This window comes from Notamacropus eugenii, chromosome 5 (genome assembly GCF_028372415.1).
Source record: "Notamacropus eugenii isolate mMacEug1 chromosome 5, mMacEug1.pri_v2, whole genome shotgun sequence".
NCBI lineage: Eukaryota > Metazoa > Chordata > Mammalia > Diprotodontia > Macropodidae > Notamacropus > Notamacropus eugenii.
In genome coordinates this window covers 399265728-399293049 of record NC_092876.1, presented here as the reverse complement: position 1 = coordinate 399293049, position 27322 = coordinate 399265728, and the positions used below count along the sequence as shown (strand labels likewise).

The following is a 27322-nucleotide window of genomic DNA, read 5'->3' as shown; positions in this document are numbered from 1 at the left end:
ATTTTTTCCCCAGTTCTTCTCCTCTGTTCTAGCAGACAAACAAAAACCACCACATTCCCTTTCACACGTCGCAAGGAATGATTTTGAAGGCAAAACCGAATTCGCTGTGTGACACTGGGCTAATCACTTAGACTCTCAAAGCCTGTTTTCTCATCTGTAAATTAGGAACTGCTAGATTTGTACCGCCTGCTTGGATGAGTTGGCACACCTTTTTGTGTGCATTACGGACCTTCTGGGCAGAGTGGAAAAGCCTCAAAAATTTTTAAATGCATAAAATAAAATACTTCGGGAGCCACTTTATTTTGAAATAGTAATTAAAATATCTTTAAAAATAAGTTCCCAGCTCCCATGTTAAGAGCTCTGAAATCCTACTCAAGTGGGAAGGATGTGTATTAACTGAAACCTGTCCCCTCCCCTTATAGGCATTCTAGGAATGCTTCTGATTTCAGCAGGAAGGAACACCGCTCCCCCAGGCTTCACCTCAGCCCTCCACTCCCGCAGCCCTTCATCTGACATCCCTCTCCTAAAGCCAACAGTGCGACTTCCCGCCCCCAGGAAACCACTTGGGGCCTCTACCACCTAAACCCGCAGTAACTAGGACCCAGAGGCCATTGATTTCTGGAAGGAGGAGGCTGGATTGCCCTTTAAATGGGTCAAGTCCTTTCTCCTTCCCCCATGCCTACGCAGAGCCATCGAGAGCCGCGGCTGGCAGGTGCCACTCAGACCCCCTGTTTCTCCAACTCAGCCTGTAGCTGAAGACCCCTGAGCCTCCCTAGCTCCCCGGTTCCCAGCCTAGAGACAGGTCGGACTGGTAAGAATTCCTTTACTCCTCCTCCCGCCCCGCCGCTAGCCAGCGTCTGAGTCTGACTCCGCCTGCGTCACCCCCAAAGCCGAACCCGGATTTTTTTTATCACGCGCTCCTGCCCAAGCCAACTTCCGCGGCGCCCTGCCCACTGTAAATCCTGCTGTGTGGGGTACTGAAGGGGCCTGAGACTGAGCTGCAGACAGAGTGACTGGATGGGCCCTGAAGGGAAATCCCCGAGTCTCTGCACAGCTAGGTACACGGCGTGAGGCTTTCCGTGGAGTTCCGTAAGCCGGCTCTGCGGACCCACTGCTCCCGCGTCTTCAGGCTTTCCCCCTGCAGCGACTCTTTGGCTTCCGGACAATGACTGTCCCTGAGAGAGGGGCGATCTTTAGAATGGATCTCTTGGGCCAGTTGGGCAACCATTGGCCATTACTGCCAATTTCCCTAAGAGCGTGCCCTTGCGGGGGAAGGTACTAAATTTGCAAAAACTGCCCCTTGCATCGGGGTGGTGAGGGCTGGGGGGGAAGGCAGAGCTTAAGTTTATGTTTATGGGAGTTATCACAAAGATAGTTACCAGACTGTTTTAGAGTTAATATGCTTAAAGTTTACTCTTATCAGATATTTGCTAGGGAACTGAATCTGTAGTCTGATCTCATTTCAAATTCAGCCTCTACCTGTCAAGCATTCATCACCATTTGCCTCATGAACAACAGGCACTAGATGTTCCATAGACATCTCAAACTCACTTATGTCTAAAGCACAACTCATCAACTTCCCTCCCTTCTGACCTTTCTGACATCACTATTGCGATCTGGGTCACCACCATCTTCCCAGTCACCCAGGTTCATAATCCCAAATGTCACCCACCCCACATATTCTCGCCATTTTTTTTACCTTCTTATCATTTCTATTTTATGTCTCCTTCCCTCCAATCAAGGGTCGCCACTAGCTTAAGGGCAGCTTTTGTTGTTCCAGTCTTGTCCAATTCTTCACGACCCCATTTGGAGATTTTCTTAGCAAAGACACTGGAGTGGTTTGCCATTTCCTTCTCCAGCTCATTTTACAGATGAGGAAACTGAAGCAAATAGAGTGAAGTGACTTGCCCAGGGTCATGCAGCTATTAAGTGTCTGAGGCTGGGATTTGAACTTGGGAAGATGAGTTCCAGGCCCTATACTGTATCCACTTCACCAGTCTAATAGCTAGTGAAGTGGATAGAGCCTGGGCCCTGTAGTCAGGGAGACCTTAAGTTCCAACGTAGCCTCTGACACATACTTACTAGCTGTGTCATCTCGGGTAAGTCACTTAATTTCTGTGTGCCTTGATTTCTAAATCTGTAAATCAAGCTAATAATAGCACTTAGCTCCCAGGGTAGGTGTAAGGATCAAGTGAAATCATATTTGTAAAGCAGTTAGCACAGTGCCGGGGATGTAGTAGGCAATACAAAAATGGTGATGATTGTGAAGAATTATTACCTTAGTTTGGCTCCCTGTGGACAGTTGCAATAACCTTCTAATTGGTCACTCTGCCTCAAGTCTCCACTCCAAGTCTTCCTCCCCAGCTGCCAAATGATTTTTTAAAATATGGATGTCTGACCATGTTTTCCCCTTCCCATACCTCCTGCCATGAGCTCTAGTAGTTTCCAGTTACCTTTACAGAATCATGTAGAAACCCTGGCATTTAAAGCTCTCGATAACCTGGCCCCTTCCCACTTTTCCAGTCTTGATACTTTACTCCCCTCTAGCACTTTATAACCTAGCTTTCACTGACTTACATGCTGTTCCTTGTACGTGACATTCCAACTTCCTTCTCCATGGCTATGCCTGAAATGCTCTGCCCCTTCAACTCACCTTTTAGTTTCCCTGGCTTCCTTCAACTTATCTCAAATCCACTTTCTGTTGGAAGCCTTCCTCTCTCAGATACCTTTCATCTACTGCAATCTTGTTTTTACTTAGTTATTGACATATCTCTCCCATTAAAATGTAAACTCTTTGAGGGTAGCCTTTAGTTCATGTCATATAATAAGAAATTAATAAATGCTTGTTAACTGACCTTGAGCTAGTCACTTAATTTCCCTGGGCCTCAATTTCTTCATCTGTAAACTGAGGGTGCTGGAATAAAGGGTTCTTAAATTCCCTTCCAGTCCAAGATCTAGGATCCTTTGCTGTCAAAAGCAATTCATACTTATTTTTTGTTCAATCATAGCCATGTCCAACTCTTCCTGACCCCATTTGGGATTTTCTTAGAAAAGACACTGGAATGGTTTGCCATTTCCTTCTCCAGCTTATTTTACAGATGAGGAAACTGAGGCAAGCAAGGTTAAGTGACTTGCCTAGGTCACACAGCTAGGAAATGTCTGAGGCTGAATTTGAACTCAGGTCTTCCTGACTCCATGCTCTATCCATTGCACCACCTAGCTGCCCTAATTAATACCTATGCTCCTAAATTATTCTCCAAAGTTGGGAAAGAAATCCCTTCGGAAAGGAAGTGCCAGATTCTGGAGAGAGGGGAAAAACAGAAAGCCAGACTAGGAAGAATATAGCTGATCTGTCCCCTGAGATGACTGAAAGACAAATAATTGCTTTTAAGATAATATTGGAAAGATAGTCCTTTGATCTTGAAACAAGAAAAAGAACCTTTTGGAGAACAGTTTGCTTTAAGCAGAGGTGACAGGGTAATAGACAAGCTAGTAATCGATATTTGTGGTTGTAGTTCAGTGTCTAGTCCAGAGTATAAAAGGGACACTCTCGGTCAGCTGCAGCCTTCCTCCCTTGGCTTCCTAAGCACGATTTTTGGAAGTTGCAACTTTGCTCGAAGTTCTTTTTTTAAGCCACTTAAAAATCCTCGGTAAGTTGGCATTCCTTTTCTGCTCTAGTCTTGGGGGTTGGGGTGGGAGGAGGAATGTTTCATATTATATTAAGACTCTTTTTATTGGCCCTGCCTTGTTTTCACACTCCAGTGGAGGTCTTCCTGAGTCTGCCATGCCTGGCCTTTTTTCTGCGAAGTGCCCCATACCCTGCTTTGGCCACCTTGGGCACTGGAATTGATTAAAATTATTTTGAATATAGCTGTGTTTTTTTTTTCACCAAGTGTTTGAAATCCTGGGTGCCTGGGCATTCATGGTGCCTTTTGTCTGGCTTTTCTGCTTTTAGGGGATCTCTGTTCGGACAATGTCCTCCATTAAGATTGAGTCCGTTGTTCCGGACAGCAGCAGGTGTGGAGAATCTCCAGTCTGGGAGGAGAAATCCAATAGTCTCCTGTACGTGGATATTCCGTCCAAGAAGATTTGCAGGTGGAATTCACTCACTAAGCATGTGCAGGAGGTGACTGTAGGTGAGGAGATTCTTTATCTAAGAAAAAGCCTGTTTTAACAGCTAACCTTTTCTCCTATAAGAGATGGCCTGCAATACAAAGGTATATCTCTGGACTTTTCTTCCTAACACTGTTGGTTCTAGTTTACTTTTTAAAATGGGAGTTAAAAATTAATCTGCTACTTGTGCTGGATATCACTGTTGTGACCTTTTAGGAAGACCTGTGAATTATAAACATCTCTTTGCCCTGCTTTCAGAGGAAGAGATTCAGTGTTTCTAATTTTGAAGCTATTTTATATCCTAAAGAATTCTAAAAGCAAGATCTTGTCTATAAAGTAGGTTTTTAGATAGTAATGTATTGATCTCTTCACCTGATGTCAGAAAAACTTAGTTCAAATCCTCCCTTCAGGCACTTATCCAGGCCAAATTACTTTAATTTTCTGCCTCAGTTTCCTCATCTGTAATCTAGGCAGTTAGGTGGTGCAACGGATAGAGTGTGGGGCCTGGAGTCAGGAAAACTCATTTTCCAAAGTTCAAAAGTTACGTGATCCTAGACAAGTCACTTCACTTTGCCTCAGTTTCCTCATCTGTAAAATGAGCTGGAAAAGGAAATGGGAAACCACTCCAGCACCTTTGCCAAGAAACCCAAAGTGGGATCACAAAAAGTTGTACTAGACTGAACAATAACAAACAGGATAGAAAATATCTAATTCCTAGAGTTGCTGTGAGAATAAAATGAGATAACGTGTAAAGCCCTTTGCAAACTTCAAAGTTTTATATAAATGCTAGTTATTAGTATTATTAATGCTGCCTTTATTGGTATTGATCAGTAGTGTCAAACTCAAATAGAAGCAGGACCAGTAAACCTATATAAGGATTCCTATGGGTGGACCACATAACTGACTTAGTCTTAAAATGTAGTGTTATCTATGTTTTATTGTGTTTTTATTTTGTTAAATATTCCCCAATTATTTTGATCTGGTTCACTGTCTGCTACAGGGCATTTTTATTATGAACTACAACAAACATGGATATTTTGGTATAAAAAAGAAAAAAGAGAATTGTATATGAAAGCATAAACTTCTGTTAGATGCAATTTAAAAAAATAACAAAACTGCCTTTGTCTCCTGAACTTCCTTCTCTTTTCTGTATACTTAGTTCATTGATGCTATTATATGTCTTTTCTCCTTTTTTTGTCTCAGGATCACTCTTCACCACCTCCTATCAAATAGAGTCCCTCTGTAGGAGCCTGTAAAGGGATGACTGAACCTCTCCCTACTCTTTCTTGGGACAAATGATTCTCCTCTGGGTGGTTCCCATAAATCCCCTGGGGATATTGGGTGTATCTTCTCTGGTTCTCTTTATACCTAGAAGGAACTAAAAGCTCACTGTTAACCACCAGGAGGAAGGGCTATACCACTAACCAAGATAAGGAGTAAAGAAGAATTTAGGGCTGAGGGGAAGGGATAGAGAGGACTGTGTGCAAACAGGAAGAGAACTGGAAATGGACCCAATCATGGTTGGTTGGGTAGATAAAACACTGTGAGATTAGGTGGTAAAGGGATTAGATTAAGAAAATCCTGCAATCTTCCTGGGTTGGGAATGTATTTGGCAGGCAGTAGTGTGGAGACTGGGAAGTTTATTGAGTCTTTCTCCCATCCCTTGAGTTCTTTGGACTGTTTTATTACCTTCCTTCATTTTAACTAAAGGGAAATTTAAGGAAAAGTACAGTCTCTTCTATTTAAACTATCATGTCTAGTTGCTACCTGTCTAGGTATATCCTTCCTTAGCAAGACCCAATACATTGAAACATGGATTTATAAAAGGATTCTTAAGTATTGAGCTCCCATGGTACTTTTACGTATGAATAAATTTGTCATTATTTGGTTTACACAGAGCTTTGCTAGGACACATTTTATTTGAAGGTGGGGAAAAGGCTTGAGAGTGAACTCATTTGATGCATGATGGTTGATGGACAGGTGGTACAATGGATAGAGCCTTGAGACTGGAGTCAGGAAAACTCATCTTTATGAATTCGAATCCAGCCTCAGACACTTGCCAGCTGTGTGATCTTGGGCAAGTCACTTCAACCTGTTTGCCTCTGTTTCCTCATCTGTAAAATGAGCTGGAGAAGGAAATTGTCAACCACTCAAGTGGTTTGAAACAGCAACTACAACAACAAAAAACCCACAAAAAACTCCAAGGCTGATGCTTTCAATTTGTAGCCTGTTACTATTTCAGTGATTACGCTTACCAAAAGACATTATCAGAAACTGTTATAAATGGAGAGAGGTCCTAAAGTTCCTATAGGCATCCCTAACATTTTTGTGAGGAGAACATATTTTTCATTTCCTTAAGCCCTGGAAATCACCAGGGTTTGGACAATGAGGGAAGAGTGGTAGAGTGAGTGGGGCTAACAGTTTAAATTCTTCAAGAGGGATAAGGAAGGCTATGCCAGTGCTTCTCCCCTATCCCTAATCTGAAGACGAAACAAAGGGAGTGGTGGTAACTGACTTCATGATTAACATCTTGGAGGCTCAGTTTCTTCATTTGTAAAATAGACTGGACTAGATGGCTTCTAAAATCCCTTCTAGAGACCAGATGCATGATACTGTGACTTACCTGATAAGGCTTGGAGATGTCCCCTTAGGTCCCAGTCTTTTTGTGGAGGATCCCTGATCTCTGATTTTGGAGACTAAGCTTTCCAATAATGAAGGGGTGTGGTGAATAGAATGATAGACCTGACTTCAAGGGTGACGTCAGACTTTGCAAAGCTATGTGACCCCGGGTAAGTCATTTAACCTCTGTCTATCTCAGTTGCCTCATCTGTAAAACATGGATAATAATAGCCCCAACCTTCTTAGGTTGATGTAAGAATGCAAGAGCATTGCAAACCTTGAAGATCTACACAAATGCTATTTCTTATCATTAATGAAAATAGCAAATGTGCTTACACAGTGCTTTGAGGCTTAGAGGATTTTACTGCGAACAATCCTGTCAGATAAGTAAAGAAAGTGCCATTGTTGCTGAGTTGTGTCTGACTCTGACCCCATTGGGGGTTTTCTTGGCAAAGATACTAGAGCAATTTGCCATTTTCTTCTGCCAGCTTATTTTACAGATGAGGAAACTGAGGCAAACAGGGTTAAGTGATTTTCCAGGGTCATACAGCTCACGTCTGAGGTCAGATTTGAATTCAGGTCCTCCTGACTCCAGGGCTGGCACTCTATCTGCTTCACCACCTAGTTGCCCACAAAATAAAAAAATTTTTAAATAGGGATAATAGCCCTTGCTATTATTCCTTGCTAGGTGTCACAGTCACTTAACCCTATTTGCCTCAGTTTCCTCATCTATAAAATGAACTGGAAAAGGAAACAGCAAACCTTTCCAGTATCTTTGCCAAAAAAAAAACTCCAAATAGGGTCATAAAGGGTTGAACATGACTAAACAACATTGTCCCTGTTTACATTTGAGGAAACTGAGGCTCCAAGAGACTAAGTCACTTTTCTTTTTTTTTTTTTTTTTGACTAATTTTATTAAATTATTTTTCTCTAATTTTAACCATTTCTTCAATCTCCCTTATAGCATTGTGGTCAGTGCTATATAGGATTTATAGTTTGGTTTTTCAGTGTTTTTTTGCTAAGATTTTTATACTCTTAGATATGGTCAATTTTTGTAAAGGTCGCATGCACAGTAGAGAAATGCATGTGTATGTGTATATGCACATATATGTATATATGTGTGTATGCTCATATGTATGCACTTAAATATACGTGTGTATGTGTAGACATACTTTTTTTCCTAATATCAATCAATAAGTATTATATATCATATCATATATTATAAAGTTCTATTCAGGCCCATAACTTCTTTTTTTTTTTTTTTTTTGATTATTTATTTATTTATTTATTTATTTTTTTATTATTAAATTTATTTATTTAACTTTTAACATTCATTTTCACAAAATTTTGGGTTACAAATTTTCTCCCCTTTTATCCCCTCCCCCCCCAAACACCAAGCATTCTAATTGCCCCTATGACCAATCTGCTCTCTCTTCTATCATCCCTCTCTGCCCTTGTCTCCATCTTCTCTTTTGTCCTGTAGGGGCAGACAGCTTTCTATACCCCTTTACCTGTTTTTCTTATTTCCTAGTGGCAAGAACATTACTCGACAGTTGTTCCTAACACTTTGAGTTCCAACTTCTCTTCCTCCCTCCCCCCCCACCCCTTCCCTTTGGAAGGCAAGCAATTCAATATAGGCCAAATCTGTGTAGTTTTGCAAATGACTTCCATAATAGTTGTGTTGTATAGGACTAACTATATTTCCCTCCATCCTATCCTGTCCCCCATTACTTCTATTCTCTTTTGATCCTATCCCTCCCCATGAGTGTCGACCTCGAATTGCACTCTCCTCCTCATGCCCTCCCTTCTATCATCCCCCCCACCCTGCTTGTCCCCTTATCCCCCACTTTCCTGTATTGTGAGATAGGTTTTCCTACCAAAATGAGTGTGCACTTTATTCTTTTCTTTAGTGGAATGTGATGAGAGTAGACTTCATGTTTTTCGCTCACCTCCCCTCTTTATCCCTCCACTAATGAGTCTTTTGATTGCCTCTTTTATGAGAGATAATTTGCCCCATTCAATTTCTCCCTTTCTCTTCCCAATATATTTCTCTCTCACTGCTTGATTTCATTTTGTTTTAAAGATATGATCCCATCCTATTCAATTCACTCTGTGCACTCTGTCTCTATGTATGTGAGCGTGTGTGCATGTGTAATCCCACCCAGTACCCAGATACTGAAATGTTTCAAGAGTTACAAATATTGTCTTTCCATGTAGGAATGTAAACAGTTCAGCTTTAGTAAGTCCCTTATGACTTCACTTTGCTGTTCACCTTTTCATGGTTCTCTTCATTCTTGTGTTTGAAAGTCAAATTTTCTTTTCAGCTCTGGTCTTTTCGTCAAGAATACTTGAAAATCCTCTATTTCATTGAAAGTCCATTTTTTCCCCTGAAGTATTATACTCAGTTTTGCTGGGTAGGTGATTCTTGGTTTTAGTCCTAGTTCCTTTGACTTCTGGAATATACTGTGCCATGCCCTTCGATCCCTTAATGTAGAGGCTGCTAGATCTTGTGTTATCCTGATTGTATTTCCACAATACTTGAATTGTTTCTTTCTAGCTGCCTGCAGTATTTTCTCCTTGACCTGGGAACTCTGGAATTTGGCCACAATGTTCCTAGGAGTTTCTCTTTTTGGATCTCTTTCAGGCGGTGTTCTGTGGATTCCTTGAATATTTATTTTGCCCTCTGGTTCTAGAATCTCAGGGCAGTTTTCCTTGATAATTTCATGAAAGATGATGTCTAGGCTCTTCTTTTGATCATGGCTTTCAGGTAGTCCCATAATTTTTAAATTGTCTCTCCTGGATCTATTTTCCAGGTCTGTTGTTTTTCCAATGAGATATTTCACATTATCTTCCATTTTTCCATTCTTCTCTCTTTGTTCTGTGATTTCTTGGTTTTGCATAAAGTCATTAGCCTCCATCTGTGCCATTCTAATTTTGAAAGAACTATTTTCTTCAGTGAGCTTTTGAATCTCCTTTTCCATTTGGCTAATTCTGCTTTTGAAAGCATTCTTCTCCTCATTGGCTTTTTGAACCTCTTTTGCCAATTGAGTTAGGCTAGTTTTCAAGGTGTTAATTTCTTCAACATTTTTTTGGGTCTCCCTTAGCAGGGAGCTGATCTGCTGTTCATGCTTTGACTTCATGTCTCTCATTTCTCTTCCCAGCTTTTCCTCCACCTCTCTAACTTGATTTTCAAAATTCTTTTTGAGCTCTTCCATGGCCTGAGCCCATTGGGTGGGCTGGGACACAGAAGCCTTGATTTCTGTGTCTTTGCCTGATGGTAAGCATTGTTCTTCCTCATCAGAAAGGAAGGGAGGAAATGCCTGTTCACCAAGAAAGTAACCTTCTATAGTCTTATTTCTTTTCCCTTTTCTGGGCATTTTCCCAGCCAGTGACTTGACCTCTGAATATTTTCCTCACACCTACCTCACCTCCTGATCCTCCCAGCCCGTGTTTGTGGTCTGAGATTCAAATGCTGCTTCCAGCCTCAGGGCTTTTGGCGGGGGCAGGGCTGCTATTCAGTATGAGATTATGTTCTGGTGCTGAGGTCGGGGCAGGGCTACTTCTCAGGCTCAGTTCCCTCAGGGGGTTTATGCACAGACCTTCCACAATGGATTCAGGCTCCCGCCCGCTTGGGGAGCCCCTGTCTGCAGCCGCCTCTCAGCTTCTACCTCCCAGGGGGGGGGGCCTGAATTATGGGGGCACCCCACTCCCCTCTCGACCCACCAAAGAGACTCTCTCACCCACCCCTGTCACCTGTGGGTGGAGGGACTTGTGCGGCCGCTGGAGATCCCGTCCCTGAACCCTGCTCGGATCTGTTTCTCTCGGTGCCGCAGCCGTGGCCGCAGCAGGTCTGGGCTGGGCTTTGTGTCTGCAGCGCGACGGACCTTTTGCGAGAGGTTTGCAGATCCCTCTGTGGGTGGAGGGACCCGCGTGGCCGCTGGAGATCCTGTCTGTGAAGCCTGCTCGGATCTTTTCCTCTCGGTGCCGCAGCCGCGGCAGGGCTGCACTCAGCTCCCAGTCCCGGCGCCCAGTCCGCAGCGAGAAGGACCCCCCCCCCCCGCGAGAGGTTTGCAGGTCTCTCTGGAACAGAAATCTCCCTCCCTCCAATGTTCCGTGGCCTCTGGGTGCGGAATTCGCTGTGAGTTACTTCCCTGTAGCCATTCTATGGGTTGTGGGTTCAGAGCTATGTGTATGTGCGTCGTCTTTCTACTCCGCCATCTTGGCTCCGCCCCCCTAAGTCACTTTTCTATGCCTGTGGTCACAACGATAGTGAGGGAGAGAGCTGAAACTCTGACTCTGAAACCAGTCAGTCAGTACTCTGTCTACTAGATCATGATACAGCAGTAAGACTTTAAAGAGACACCAAAATGCCCCTGAGGTCAATGAACGAGAATGGGTCTTTACTCAGAAGAATGCCTTGTTATCTGAAAGTTGGGTTTCATTCAGAAAAAAATTAGTTGAAAAGGATCTAGCTTTATGAAGTCTGCTGGTTTGCTACTTCTCCCAAAAAGCAGACCAATAATAGCTTCCATGTATATCGCACTTACCATGCTGTGCTAAGTGCTTTACAAATAGTATCTTATTTATTCTCACAACAACCCTGGGAGACAAATGCTAATATTTTTGCTACTTTTATAGTTGAGCAAACTAAAGGTTAAATGACTTGCCCAGGATCACACAGATAGTAAAGGTCTAATGTTGAATTGGAACCCAGGTCTTCCTGACTCTAGACCCAGTACACTTTCCACTGTATTATCTAGCTGTTATCTGTCATTCTGAATGTGTCCTTTCCACTTCCCTCCTGAATGAGCCATCCCTTGTAACAAAGAATTTTTTTAAGAGGCCAGAAAAGGCTGTTCAGCAACACAAACCAACATGTGGACTCTGTCTAATGGTACATGTAATATTCAATGCCTATAGTGCCCCATGTCTGCAAAGGAGGGAGGGAAGATGTAACATTAAAGCACAAAACTGAACTGACTCATGGGATACCTAATATTTTCACCTGAAATTTGAAAATCAAAATTATACTCAATAATGTGTTAAGTTTGCCGTTTTCTTTTTAATGTTAAGGGCCAGGTAGGGACAGGCTGGCATTTGAGCATGAGTGTGGACATGCACACTCATGTACTTTGTTAACTCTGGCAATTATAAAGTGTGTCTATGTATGTATGTTTAAAAATATATTGAAGGGAAATATTAATATACATGCATTTAAGCACAATTATAATAGAAATAATTTTTATTAATTTCTCAGAAATCTAAATTCAGGCATTGTCTACTTGAGAGAACCGTCCAGACAAACAATTCACCCATGTCCTCAGATATCCTTCTAACAAGATATTTGGAAGTAACGTGGGAATATTAAATGAGGCAAATTTCATAGCATGATAAAACATAGATGCATGGTTTAAAGTTAATATTTTACTTCATCTGAGGGAACATAATCACATCTTTAGGAAGAACTTTGGAAAATCATGTCCTTCAAACCATTCATGATGCAAGGGCTATCTTGGGCTATTCACAGATGACTCAAAGTAATTAAAGAGATTTCTTCACTCTGATCAATATCTTAATCCTTGCAAAGGATGTACAGCTCTTAGGTCTGTCTTCAGGGGGATCAATTTAGAGCCCTTTGGCCTGGTCTGGCAGTCCTAATTATTTCAAGGAAGTGAAGGGAAGCAAGATATTGTTTTGTAATCGATAAGGACTGATAAACGTTTCAGATTAGTTCCAAAGCTTCAGAATCAGATCATTTAAAGTGCTTTCTTAATATTTCTAAAAGCAAGAAAGGGGCTTTTGCTTCCACACATATATAGATATGCCTATCTACATCAAGTAAAACAAAAACATAAAACATAAAATTTTCTGGAACAGAGGAATTCTTTTACTAATTCATTCCGAAGCAGATTGCTGACCTTGAGCAAAATTGTAAGTAAAGCCTGTCAGCTACTTCTTTGGAGGCCCTTCTCCTGACTAGATAATCGAAATATAACAATGACAATAACCAGCATTTACATAGGACCTTGACGTGTCCAAAGTATTTTACAAATATTATCTCATTTTATCCTCACAACAACCCTGGGAGGCAAACACTACCAGGAGATGGAGGCTCAGAGTAAGCTGTTCCATAATGAGTAAATGTCAGACATGGGGCTACAACCTCTGACTCCTCAAGTCTATCAATCACTTTCTGTTACTCTCCTTCCACACCTCTTTCTGGCCTCTAACCAGGACACCTGCTCCCAGGAAGTACTCAAGTGTGGATTAAGCACACAGAACATAAGGCTTCTAGGGATGTTTGCCTTTTAACCAGAGATGGACACTTTAAACCCAGGGAATAAAGTTTTTAACAGTAGCATTTCAGCTGTCAACTGGCCAGTGGGAGAGGTTTTGAGGTAATGAAGGGGTCTAGGCCCTAGCCTGCTTTTTTATAGGCCTCATAGCACAGTCAATAGAGTTGTAGACTTGGAAGAAAGAGCCTCTGAAATCACCTTGTAACTGTCACAAGATTTGTGACCATGGACAGGTGCCTTAACTTCCCTTTCTTCACCTCCCACACCAATGAAATGGAGATAATAGTTAAAATTTGGGGATACCTTATATAAATGTGAACTATCACTGTTTAGTATTTTAATTTTCAACTTGTTGCCATCCAATTAAATGTTCCTTTTTAAATGATAATATTTATCCTGATCAGATTGTCTTTGGAACATGGAGAGAAAAGGGAGACCCCCTCCACATACCCCTCTTCTCCAGCACAGAAGCAAATAGCCAAGTTGGACATGTGTGTGAATGGGTTAAATCAGGAACCATGTCCAAGTAAAGAAAGCACTATGTTTGTGCTATTTTCCCAGTAGGTTCCATAAAAATGAATGAATGAATAATTTCTCTCAGATTTTTCCAACCAATTCCCTCTGCCTGCCTGTCTGTCTGTCTGTCTATCTATCTATCTATCTATCTATCTATCTATCTATCTATCTATCTATCTATCTATCCATCCATCCATCCATCCATCCATCCATCTATCTATGTATCTATCTGTCTGTATCTATCTAAATATATGCATACACATACATGTATGTATATATAGGTATATATATGTATTATATGTTATAGATACATATTTATATGTAATGTATATATATTATGGATGTGGGTATATATATTTTTCTTTCTTTTATCCCTTTCTAGTCTCAGATCTATCATGTGCCTTCTTTCTCTTCTCCCTCTAGATTCCTTAATGTATTGTACCATGCCATCATCTGCCTCTTTCTTGGCCTAGCTGCACTAGAACTCTGGCCTCAGAGTAAGGAAGAGTTGGGTTTGAATCTTGCCTCAGTCACTTAATTAGCTGTGTAACTCTATTTAAAAGTAAATCGCTTCTCTGGACCTCAGTTTCCCTATTTGTAAAATGGAAATAATATCTATCGCACCTGCAACTTCATGGAGTTGTTGGGAGGATCTAATGTATTTAAAATGCTTTGCTGCTGTTAAAGTGCTGTATAAATAAATGTCGAGTACCATATCTGTCCCTTCTTGCCTCTTTATGACAGCATTTTTACTCCCTTGTTAGAGTGTGTGTATGTGTGTGTACGTGCATTCTAAATGTACATCCTCCCAAATGCATATGCCCATGGGCTGGGGGTAGGGAATTGACTTTCAGGTTCTTCATCTGTTTAAAAAAAAAAAGAAGAAGAAAGAAAAAGAACAGAAGATGATCTCTAAGATCCCTTCCAGCCTTAATATTCTGCAATAATGACCTTTTTTGCCTCTACCTCTGCCTTTTCTTTCCTGCCCTAGTGGCCTTTTCCCTTCTCTCATGGCTTTGTTATTATGGAGGACTCTCCTCTCAGTTCAGAGCTGCTAACCAATGAGGTCTCCACAGAGTGTTGGAACTTTGTTCCACACTCTCGTGTTCCATCTTTTTCGAGTTTTGTCTTTTTCTGTGACCACGTATGAGGTCAAGGAGCTGCTTTGAAACTTGTTCTTTTCCCATGGTCAGAGGAGATACTACAAAACCACCATGCCCTTGGTAAGGAGAAGGGAGGAGGGCTAAGGCACTATCCCTGGAGATTAGACATGACGGCAGACACTGCTGAATAACATGACCTTGTGGGGAGGCATGGCCTGGCAACTGAAGGACCTTGTTTACTTAAAATGTAGCTTCCATAATGATATAACATGAGTGACAGCAAAGACTTGGGAACACCAAAGTGGAGCTGTTTGATATGAATAGCTCTGTATATTTGAGGGCTGGAGGGAGCAGACCCTTTCTTGGGGATCTTAGACCACAGTAGGAGGTGCTTGCAATTAAATTGTGCTAGTTAAGATTTCTCATGACATTCTTCCTTTTGACCACTGGGATATGATCAGTCCTATAAACCCCCAAACCAAAATCCCTGGTTGTAACCACTTCTTACTATTACTTATTTGGCCCAGTAGATAGAATGCTAGACCCAAAGTTGGAAAGCATTAAAATCTGACATCAGATACTGACTAGATGTGTGTCCCTGGGTAAGTCCTTTGATTTCTGCCTGCCTCAGTTTTTCTCATCTGTAAAATGGGTATAAAAATAAAGATTTTTTTTTTCTCCCCGTCACCTCCCAGAGTTATTGTGAGAACAAAATGAGATATTTGCAAAATGCTTTGCAAACCATAGAGCACTATATAAATGCTAGCTTGTATTATTGGGGAAAGGAGTAAGCATTTATTAAGTGCCTACTGTGTGCTGGACCCTATAAGCACCTTATAGATATAATTTCATTTAGTCAAATGACATTATTATTGCTGTTTCTGAGATCGGTCAGATAAATGATGCTACCAGCAATCCCTGCTTATGGGAGTGGGTCGGTGCCATAAGCAGTCAGGTTATAATAATTTCTACCTTACAAAACACTTGTGAAGGAAGATAGGACTTAGAGCGCATCTGAGGGTTTGCAAAGAACTTTTATCTCATTTGATCCTGTGAGCTGGATGTTTTTAGCCACATTTTGCATAGAAGCTTTATTGGTGTCTTTTATTTTTTATATTATATTACATTTTACATTACAATTTCCAGATGAAGAAAATGAAACTGATAGAGATTAATGGTCTTGTCCAGAATCATAGTATCTGAAGTGGGATTTAAATTCTAGTCTTCCTGATTCCAAATCCATCACTCTTTCCACTACAACTACTGCCCCCTCCCACCCCAACCCCTGCTTATTGTCCATTTTACAGATGAGAAAACTGAGGACCGTAGAGATTACGTGATTTGACAATGTTACACAGTGAGGAAACGTCAGAGCTGAGATTAAAATATGAGTCTCCTGACTCCAGATCCAGTGTTCACTCTCTCTAAAACTAACTCAGTACTTCATTACTTTCTCACGGATAGGCTGAGTAGAAGCATTGCATTACTTAAGCCATTCGAGACCTATTGCAGCATCTCTCCATGGCAAGAAGGGATGCTGGGTTCTTGAAAACTCTGCCCACTAAGGTCTAACTATGGTAGATCTTACCAAGCTAGGAACGTGTGCTGATTTAGTTCTTTGGTATATAGTGTTGAGTGTGGACCTGTTAGTAGATTCTGTGCTATTTAATGTTATTCAATGGCCAACTGAAGCACAGAGAGGCTTCTAACTAAAGGTTGGTCACGCAAATAAATGATGCTACCAGCAATGCTTGCTTTTGGGGGGTGGGTTGATGCCATAGGCAGTCAGGTTATAATAATTTCTACCTTGCAAACACAAAGTCCTTGACAAAATACATTTTTTTTTCTACAACAATCCTGCAAGACAGGATTTAAAGAGCACCTGAGGGTTTGCCATACACTTTTATCTCATTTGGTCCTCACAACAATCTTGTGAGTTGGATGTTTTTATCCACATTTTGCTTATGAGCTTTATTGATGTGTTTTATGTTTTGCATTATATTACATTTTACTACTATACTGTATTTATACTTATACATACTTGGGTATATTACATTTCCAAATTGTTTTTAGTCTCAAAAGCTCATGAAAACTATCTCCTACGGTGCAGAAAGTTGTAAAGTTGTACTTGATGGAGAGAGCCTTTACATCGCTGAAGTTATGGGTCTTTTGGAATTGTTCATGCAGTCTTAGTTGAATGAAATAAAATCCTTTCTGAAATGTTTTGTGGATTCCTGCTGTTTTTCTCTCCAATTTTCTTTGTTTCCACACATATAGTTATCTCTACACATTGTGACTTTCCCCATCACGGTTTTACTATATCATTGGTTGGTATAAGATATTCAATGGGAATTTGGGGGGAGTTTTGTGGAAGCTGCAGATGACACACGAGGCCAGCAGATGATACAGAAAAAGCTTAGGAACTCATAAATGCATAAAATATATGTATAGTAATCTATAATATGAGCATATTTTGTCTTGTAATACCATAATCATTCAGGCTTCTTCCTTGATATGAAGGGTGGGCCAAAACTTTTATGCAGATTTTCCAGATAGCGGGGGTGTTGTGCTCCTAACCCCGGCAAAGTGGAAGAGATAGCAGTAGTTGAGCTTCTCATGGACAAATGTAATTTCTCTTGCTTCTTTTGAATTGGGACAGAATTATCTACAGTGGGTTGTCTTAAGCTGTAGACTTTTTCTGGAGGTAGAGGGTGGGGCAAGACATTTTCTTTTAATTTATTAGTAATGCAAAGGTGAAATAACACCATTCCTGCTCTTAAAGGACTCGTAATTGGAGAGATTAGGCCATGCACCTACAAATAAAGGATATAAGAAAGAATGTGATAGCAGCCAGTCATGTCCTTTCTTTAATTTTTGTCCCAAATCTGGCTTGACCTTTGGTGTGTATGGCGGTTAATAAAAGTCGTTAATGTTGAGGATGAACATGATAAAGTTAACTTTGTATTTACTATGGATTCTTTTAAGATAGCTGGATCTTTATTTAAAAATAATCTTTAACCAAATGTAAGCAAACTTGAGCAGTGTTGTCAGTCATTTTGCATGAGGAAATGTCATTTCTCAATATGTACAATCAGGATGATATGTAGCAATCTGTAGATCAAGAGAAAATGCCGTGCTATGTAAAGATGATTCTGTTAGTTTCAAGTGATAAGAAATTAATGTGTTTATCTAAGGATATTCTTGTGTGATCAAAGATACTGTAGTCAATACAGCATGGATACTAGAATCAGGAAGACTGAATCTCCTATCCCACTTCAGATATCTGTACACAGATGTGTGACTCCCAGATTGTTGTTCAGTATCAGTTGTATCTGATTCTTCATGACCCCATTTGGGATTTTCTTGGCAAAGAATGATTTGCCATTTCCTTCTCCAGTTCATTTTTTCAGGTGAGAAATAGAGATAAACAGGGTTAGGTGATCTGCCCAGGGTCACAGTTAGTAAGTGTCTGAGGCTGGATTTGAACTCAGTAAGATGAGTCTTTCTGATTCCAAGGCCAGTGCCTTATATACTGCACCACCTAGTTGCCCATGACCATTGGGCAAGTCCTTTAAAAATCAATAAAGACCTCAGTTTCTACATCTGTAAAGTGAAAATAAGGGCAGCTAGTTGGCGCAGTGGATAGAGCAGTGGACTTGGAATCAGGAAGACTTACCTTAAGGAGTTCAAATCCAGCCTCAGACACTTACTACCTGTGTGATCCTGGGCAAGTCCCCTATGTCCAGTATGCCTCTGTTTCTCATCTATAAAAATGAGTTGGAGAAAGAAATGGCAAACTACTCCAGTATCTCTGCCAAGAAGACCCCAAGTAGGGTCATGGAGAGTCAGATACAACTGAAAAATAACTTAATAACTCAACAAAGTGAGAATAATAGCTCCTACCTCCAATAGGATTGTCTGGAGTCTCAAATAAGATACTGTAAGTAAAGAGCTTTCTAGACCTTAAAGTGTTACATAAATGCTTTATCATCATTATTTACTTATTGATAATTTTGTTGATCGAATAGATGTTAAGAGGCATCACATTATGGTAGATTAAGCACTGGATTTATATTTGGAATCAGATTCGGGTTCTGCTACTTATTACCAGTCTGATCTTGAGCAGGGTATTTAACTAATCTGGGCCTCAATTTTCTCATCTGTAAAATGAAGAGGTGAGAGCAGATGACCACAATGTCAATGTCTAAATCCATGATCCTATAACATAGATGCCTTCAGATGTTCCTTCCAGCAATAGATCTACGAGTCTACAAAAATCTTTGCAATAGAGCTGAAATAAGAATATAGGATTATAGTTTTGGAGCCATAAGGTCCCTTAGAAGTCTACTAGTCCAACCCTCTCATTTTAGATGAAAAACTTAAGGCTCAGGGTCGTATAGGTCATAAGTGCCCTGAGGCAGGATTTGAACTCAGATTTTCTGTCTCCCTGTCTCTACTATATTACCGTACTTGATGTTGGGCATTTTGTTCAGTCTGCCTTTTAGTTGTTGTTGATGTGGGTTTGTTTTTGCAATTTCAGATAGTCCGGTCAGCTCTGTGGCCATTCGACATTCTGGTGGATATGTTGCAACAGTAGGGACTCGGTTCTGTGCTTTGAACTGGGAAGACCAATCGTTATCTGACCTGTGTTCTGTGGATAAAGACAAGAAAAACAATCGATTCAATGATGGGAAAGTGGATCCAGCTGGGAGATACTTTGCTGGTATGACTTTTACTTTTTGACCTTTGTCCTTCTGTATTTATAGGGAAAACCTTGCTTACAACATGTTGAGGAGAAAAAATACCATTAGATGTTGACCTGTAATCTTTCTCTAGAATACAGTTCTAGGCCTAAGGTTCACAGGTTCACTCTGTAAAGGCAAAGTAGGATTTATGTGTCTCCAAGACTCCATTTGCTAATAAATATGAAGTCCCCAAAGGGTTAGAGATCGGCGCTGGTGCTTTGTTAAGTTGTAGCATGATCCTTGTCTGAGAAAGACATTAACAAGAGCTAGTATTTATATAACACTTAATGATTTGCAAAGTGCTTTACAAATAACTCATTTTATTCTTGCAATCCTAAGTGTGGTTTTTATCCTCATTTTACAGATGAGAAAACTGAGGTTGACAGAGGTCAAAAGACTTGCCCAGAGTCACACAGCTAATAAATGTCTGAGAAAGGATTAGATCTTAGCTCTTCCTGACCTCAAGACTAGCATGTTCTCAGTCAGGTTAGGCTGCTTATTGAGAGAGGCTGTGAATCCTTCTTTATAGGGAAGTCTCTAGACCAGGGGTGAGGAACCTGCCGCCCTGAGGCTGGTCTAGGGGGTTATCAAAATGATCATAGCTAAGATGAAGTGGGCAGGGGAAATGAAATGGGTCTAGAGTTGAAGGCTTTTTTAAATGTCATGCAGAAATTTATTCAGAAACTGGTCAGTGGAGACATTCTTAAAGGTTCCTAGCTCTTGAATTGATGGTGGGGAGAAGGACCAAGGCCTAGGAAAAACGGAACTAAGTTCCTTGGGGGAGCTCAGAAGAATCCTACCAAAGAGCCAGGAATCTTGTCTAGTGGCATGGCAGAAACCTTACCCTACTTCTGAAAGGCAGCCTGATATGGTAGTAAGATTTGTAGTCAGAGGGTCTGGACTGGAAGCTCTTCTGCTTCCTAGCAGTGTGACCTGGTTCAGTCACTTAACCTCTCTGGGCTTGTTTCTTTATCTGAAATATGAGGGGACTTGACCAGGGGCCCTCTCACTTCTCACCTACCTCTAAATCTGTGAGCCTAGCATATTTGTCTACCCTGGTGGCAGGATGTGTGTATTATGTCATTTCCCATAGCCTCCTGATCTCTGCAGGTACCATGGCTGAGGAGACTGCCCCTGCTGTGCTGGAGAGGCACCAAGGCTCTCTGTACGCTCTCTTTCCCAATGGCACTGTCCAGAAGTACTTTGATCGTGTGGACATCTCTAATGGCTTGGATTGGTCCTTGGATCACAAAATCTTCTATTACATTGATAGCCTGTCTTACTCTGTGGATGCCTTTGATTATGACTTACAGACAGGAAAAATTGGTATGAATATTTTTGTCATGGTTTAAATTACCCGAGTGTTATTACTTTCTTCCATAGCTGAGAGTTAGTCAACCTCACTGCCCCAGTTGTCAAGGCCAAACTCAGCTGGATACGATCCAAGCAGCTTCCTAATATCAGGAATGCTGTAGGACCTTGTAGTGGTATTGGTCATTATAATACAGATTTGGATAGAGGGCAGGTCCACCGTATTCCTTTAAACGGGGGCAGGTGAATGCTCTGCCCTGTAACCCTCCCTTTAGTATGCGGTAGTGAATGCCTGAAGGACTGCAGTCATCTTACTAGCTGTTGTTTTTGTTGGGTTATTCAACTATTGTTGTGTTTTAGGTAATATGGTCAGTAATATTTAAAAAAAAGGAATTATAGATAGTGAAATTGGGCATAGCATAGACCATACCTAAGTGGAGAGGACATAGAGATCTTCCAAGGCTCTTCCAATAAAGCACAGGGTCTGGAAAGTCCTGCCAAAGTAGAAGGATGTTGAGTGCGGAATGAGGAATGAATTGTATGCTTTTCACATGAGGCCCAACTTAGCTAACTTTGGAAGGGTTTATAAATCAAAGGTTCAGCATAAGGTCATGAATATAATTAGCTAATTATTATATATTTTTATATTATATATTATACAATTATTTGTATAATTTATAATTATATAATATATGTTTATAATATATTCATAATAATATATAATTATTATATTAGTTAATTAATATAATTAGTAATCATTCACAAAAATCACATGATTACAGTCTGTGCAGGTGAAGGGTAGTATCCACCTTGGTGAAATCCTGCATCTTTTTGGAATATTGGCCCAATTATGACATAACTTGCCTTTAGTATATGGATGCCAGAGATTGTTTGGATACCAGCTTCATGTATTTTTCTATTTCTATTGGATCTGATTCTACCAGTGTTCTCCCAAAAGGTGTATTAAGTAAGACATATGGAGTTGAATATCATTATCCCTTCCATAGCCTGACTTTCCCATCATGGTTCTGATATATCACAGGTAAGCATAAGAAATTAAATAGGAATTTTGGGGGAGTTTTGTGAAGGCTGCAGGTAATATGTGAAGGCCAACAGATACAGAAAAAGCTTATAAAGTCAGAAATGCAAAAAATACATATATAGCATTGTATAATAGCAACATGTTTTATCTTTCAATACCATAATAATTCGGACTTCTTCTCTGGTACAAAGGGAGGAGCAAAAAATTTTATGCAGATTTTCCAGCTCATAGCAACACTGTTCCCCTAACCCTCACAGTGTGGAAGGGATAACTGTAAAGCAAAGATTGTTGTCTTTATCCTTCTGTGCTAGAAGGGTGGGAAGGGGGTCCAATCTATGAGCTCCAAAGTGAATTGGGCTAAAGGCTTGGTCTTTGAGAAAGAAATCTAGCCAGTAAACCCAAAGGAAAAAAAGCTAGCTTTTGGTCATCAAAGTGTACCTTCCCCTGGGTAGGGCACCCCAGGCTAGCAAGGAGAAGGGAGTGGAGGGGTGAGGACAAGAGAGGAGCTGCTGCTTGCTCACATGTTGTGTTTGTCCTTCGTTCTTGGAGAGGACTGTGACATCAGGGAGATGATGACATGACTTGCAGTTGACTTTGATTTGAGTGAGAGAGGGCTGTGCAGGGTCACCAGCCTCACTTTCTCCTCCAGAGCCATCTGTCTCCAGTGGCCAGATTTTCATCAGGAAGACTGGAGATGGCCCAGGGTGCAATGGGAGACGCAGGCCCTTTTAGGTCTTTTTAGATTCTCACTTTGAGTGAGATACACCTATTCAGGGAATAGGCCTCCTTAAGTAGTTGCTCAAGGGATGGCCCCTTTAATTTAAAAAGAAAATCAAACTGGGAGAGGAAGACCTCAGGGTTCTTAGCCAAGAGAGAAACAGTTACTATTTAGTATTTACAAAGGTACAAAAGTATTTAGAAGCAAAGATATCTAAAGCTAGATTGTAATGGTGATTTTCACATGTTGGTTAACCCCAGACAACTAGTCAGTTTAATTTCAACAGTCTTTCAAATATACGAGAATTAGGTTGAAATATTCTGGTTCTTTGATTAAAATAGTGGGAACAAAAATTACTTGGATGAATTTAATTTTTAAAAAAATTAACAGCATTTATTTTCTCTCCCTCTCATCTCTCTCCTCTTCCCCCTTTTTTTTTGAAGAGAAAAAAAGAAAAGCCTTTTGTCAAATGCCACAATCAAGTAAAACAGATTCTTGAATGATTTAAAAAAAAACTTTTCAGATGTTGATTCTTTTAGGTTATGTTGCTACTTGGATGAATTTAAAAGGTAACATTTAAAAAGAAAGGATGTAAAACTAGAAAAACAAGAATCTACTAGGGTGTCTTACAGAATGAATTTTGTTTCTTAAAGAAACCAGAATTCTCTTTATTCTGACGTACTTCATTAGAAAATCTGATAACACAGATGTCTTACTCTAAAAATAACACTCTTGACTTATTTTTTCTCCTTTTCTTTCACATGTTATCTTTAACTCTTTTTTCATGTCGAACCTTTATTTGACTGTAACATATTCTGAGTTCAGGAATATATAGTCCCTCTAAAGAGGACTTGGGCTATCAATTCTCTGGGTTAATTAAACCAACCCATTTTTGGCTTCATAATGTACCCCCTAAGCACACATACACATTTGGTTTATTTAATAAATACAGTCTCACACACTTGATCTATATAAAGTGCAGTAGTCTGTCAAAACGACAGTTTGCACACAACATTAATTTTGTATTTTTGTTGTTTATATGGGTAAGATTCAATGCCTTCCTAGACTAGATTTAATTTAAATATGTATTCTAGGAATAAAAAATCCACAAGAAATGTTCCACTGGGATGCACAGTATATACACTATCACAGTCTGGGCACTTGAATTCAGATTAGTCTTAAAAATGACTCAGTATTTTAGTAAGAAAATCAATTATAAGTATTTCATAATTCATTTGATTACCATTTTTCTTCTTCCTTCCAGAAACTGCCATAAAACCATGACTATATAAAATAAAAATAATAAAAATAAATATGGCTCAACCTTTCTCTGTCTGCTCCCCTTCCCCCAAAGAAATGACTTTGAAAAAAATCTTGTGTGTAACCTTATCCATTTGTCTTATAGAATTTAAATTCATTAAGAATCTGGACCATATGACATATGGAGACAATACATGGTTGATAATAAACAGTAGATATGGAAAAACTGTGTGATGCTTGGCACTGATCTACCTATTTCTACCTTAGCCAACCGCAGAAGTGTGTACAAGTTGGAAAAGGAAGAACATATTCCAGATGGAATGTGCATTGATACTGAAGGGAAGCTCTGGGTGGCTTGCTACAATGGAGGGAGAGTGATCCGCTTAGATCCAGAGACAGGTAGGTCCACCATAAGCTTATTTGTCTAATGAGAATGTAAGAGAACAGAGTGGAGCATTCACTTTACAGGTGGAGTCAGAATCTATTATAAAATTTTTATTATTATCATTATTGATAGGACAGCCTTCAAAATAACGACCTTAGACTTTACAGCTGGCAAGTCTTGATTCCGCTGCCTTGGGATCACATAAATCTACTTTCCTCTCTCACCCCTTAGTCTAGTCTCTTATGACCTTTTGCCTGTGTTTTCACAATAGACCCCTAATTGGTATCTCCATATCCAGTCTCTTTTCTGTGCCATTCATTATCAACAGAGCTCCTAAACTGATAGACCCAAAGCTTATGTCTAACCATGTCAGTCCCTTAAGAAATTTATCTGGATATCCATTGTCTCCAGAGTGAAATATAAACTCATCGCAGATCTTCTGGCTCTAAACCCAGGGGGTCTTTCTGTAATGACCCTGTCATGGTTATCTCTCTGTAAAAAAGGGAGCCAGTTGTCATAGCACTTGCATAATCAGTAGAACTGATTTTAAAACAAAGTCCTTTGCTAACCAGGAAAAAGACTTCAAACAGTAAAGCTGCCTGCTGAAAAAACAACTTCCTGCTGTTTTGGAGGAAAGGATTATTCTGAATTATATGTGACCTCTGCCCGGGATGGTCTGGATTCCGATCAACTTTCCAAACAACCGGAGGCAGGAAGAATTTTCAAGGTGATTTGATTTGGTTTTTCTGTATTCCATGAAAAAGAAATCTCAGCCAAATATCAAAGCAGCAAAGGTGCCCTTTCTTGTGTTTCCGTAATACACGGTATTCCAAAAGTTTTAGCTTTAATAATGACTTTAAACTGCACTAAGACTTGATATACCCTGTCTGTGACATTTATTTACCCAAATTCTTAGTTTGTCCTTCACTAGAGGACAAATAAAAGACGTTATTATTATTATACAAAGCGACTCTAAATTCTCAAAGGCCATGAGAGCAAAACACTATCTCTAGTAGGCTCTACCAAGCTAGAAAGACTCTTAGGCTATACTGGGCACAGATCAGTCATTCAGTAAGCGTTAAGCTCCTACTGTGTGCTAGGCACAATATCCTGAATCCTGAGTATGGCACAGTGACAGATAGGTTCTGTGGCTGATATTATGTTTATGGAATGCTAGTGTGGATGTCTTTAGAATCTATTCAGGCTTTTTATGGAGAACTCTCATTGCACAAAACAAACACCAGTAGAATTCAAGAAGTGGAATTTTAGAGATGACTGGAACTGACAAGATTTGGAAGGGGGAGGGTGAGACCCCCCAGTGACCGGAGTACTGGGGCAGGCCACCTGGAATGAATTTGCAGACTCAAGCATTCTGGAAGTCAAGGGGATAAAGATTTATTACGCTTTTCAGCAGACAAGAGTTCTTAGGGAACCTGTGATCTGAATGAGGTTCGGGTAAAGTTTATATAGTATATTCTATAGTATAACATGTGCCAAGTGTGATGACTAGGTGACTCAGGGTGGGATTAGGGAGTGGTTAGTTCTTAAAGGAACATGAGCTTTTAGTCTCTACTGTGCAGGTGTTTTATCCAGAGTTCATCAGGAAATAGCTCAAGGTGGGGCTACATGGAGGTGTGGTTTTAGGCCTGAAATATCACTAAGTCAACTAACAATTAGGATTGACTAAGTAATATCAAGTTGCTCTCATCAATGTCTTGTTAGACAAGATAAATAAGGGAGTATACGTATGTCTAAGTCTAGAATAAATATGATTGGTCAGTGCTTAGTAAATGTTGTTATGACCCAGTACATAGCTGGTTCAAACTAATAAATTCTATTGATGCAGCTGGCTACTGTATCAGGAAAAGAACGAATGGTTTTGCTAGGGCAGGCTCTTCTTGGACTGGGGAGAAACTGCCTGGGATAGTGTTTTGAGGCTAGAGAGAAATGTGATTTTTAGAATTGGGATCCAAGCACAGGCACCCAAGCACCCCATCAGAATCTCAGAGTTCATCTATCTAGTTCAACCTTCTCATCTTGCGGAGAATGCTAATAGAAAATAAAAATAAATTAAGTCAGCAAGCATGTATTAAGCATTTACTACATGCTAAGTACTGTGCAAGGGGAATACAAATAAAAACAAATAAAAATAGTTCCTACCTAAGGAGTTTATATTCTAAAGAGGAAGATAACATGTAAAAGGAGAGAAAAGTCTGAGAGAGGCCGAAATGCACTTTGGAGCAGAAAGAAGACCTGGGCCTGCCCCTTAAAATGGAGGTTCTGGGAGAAAGTAGCCAATGAGAGAGAGGGACCAAAGAGGTGGACAATCCTTTCACTACGTGAAGGCCAGTGCTGGAGTGGGCTTCCAAGGTGAAAAGATTTCTGGGGCGTTGCAGTTGAGATCTTTGAAGAGACTGCAAAAATCCAAGTTAATTGTCAGTGGGTGGTAGCTGGATTTGTGTCGGGTGAATCATGAAGTCTGATTATGCCTCAGATTTTACTAGAGATGCCTAATTTACTAAGTAATACTATTAGAGTGAAGATTAAAATAAATTCTTGGTTGTATTCAGGAAATAGAAAAATTATTTGAAAGACTAATCATGGGTGTGTTTTTCTTTTTGCTTGCTTACAAAACCTTTTTCTCCCTGCCCAACCATCTTTTTCTCTTTTAAACAGATAACTGGACTTGGGGTAAAAGGAATTGCCCCATATGCCTTTGCTGGATAAATCCTGAACCTACACTGGCATATTTTTCCCAGCCCCCTCCTTTTGCTGCAATCCTTTGGCAGAATTTGGATTCAAATAGAATTAGATCAAGGAAGAAACACCAAAAATGACTTTTTCCTAAAGATTAAAGAATAATCACCTTTGGTTGGTTTGATCTTTATTTGGAACAATGTCTAAGGGTCACTTTGGAGCTGATGAGTCTTTGGGTCTGGTTAGTTTGCCCTGTCAAATGAAGAGATCCAAGAGCACCCTGTAACATGAATGTTTCATATCTCTTCATGAGCAATCATAGGAGACTTCTGTCAATACACTGTAAAATCTTCAGTAAAGAGTGCCTTGAAATTCCCAAGGATTATTCTTCACCATCAGTTCACGTCTGCTTCCCTTGTAAGCTCTCCTTGAAGAGGGACCATCTCTGTTCTTCTGTTTTGTCATAAAAAGATCCAAGACATCATCCATACATACCCAATAAATATCAATCTACTTG

At 40.2% G+C, this 27322-nt stretch overlaps 1 protein-coding gene across 2 annotated transcripts; it reads left to right on the top strand.

Annotated features, from left to right (window-relative positions):
* Positions 1–425: 425 nt before the first annotated feature.
* On the top strand, positions 426–27322 carry LOC140506886 (regucalcin-like). 2 transcript variants are annotated; one of them, XM_072614519.1, is made up of 7 exons: positions 426–811; positions 3956–4136; positions 19188–19370; positions 20503–20718; positions 23991–24122; positions 24681–24835; positions 26785–27322. In XM_072614519.1, the coding sequence occupies exons 2-7, from the start codon at positions 3974–3976 to the stop codon at positions 26833–26835; spliced, it is 900 nt and encodes a 299-aa protein (XP_072470620.1). In that variant the 5' UTR covers positions 426–811; positions 3956–3973; the 3' UTR covers positions 26836–27322. The 2 variants fall into 2 exon arrangements, with proteins under 2 accessions (XP_072470620.1, XP_072470619.1); XM_072614518.1 differs by lacking the exon at positions 426–811 and adding an exon at positions 3240–3650.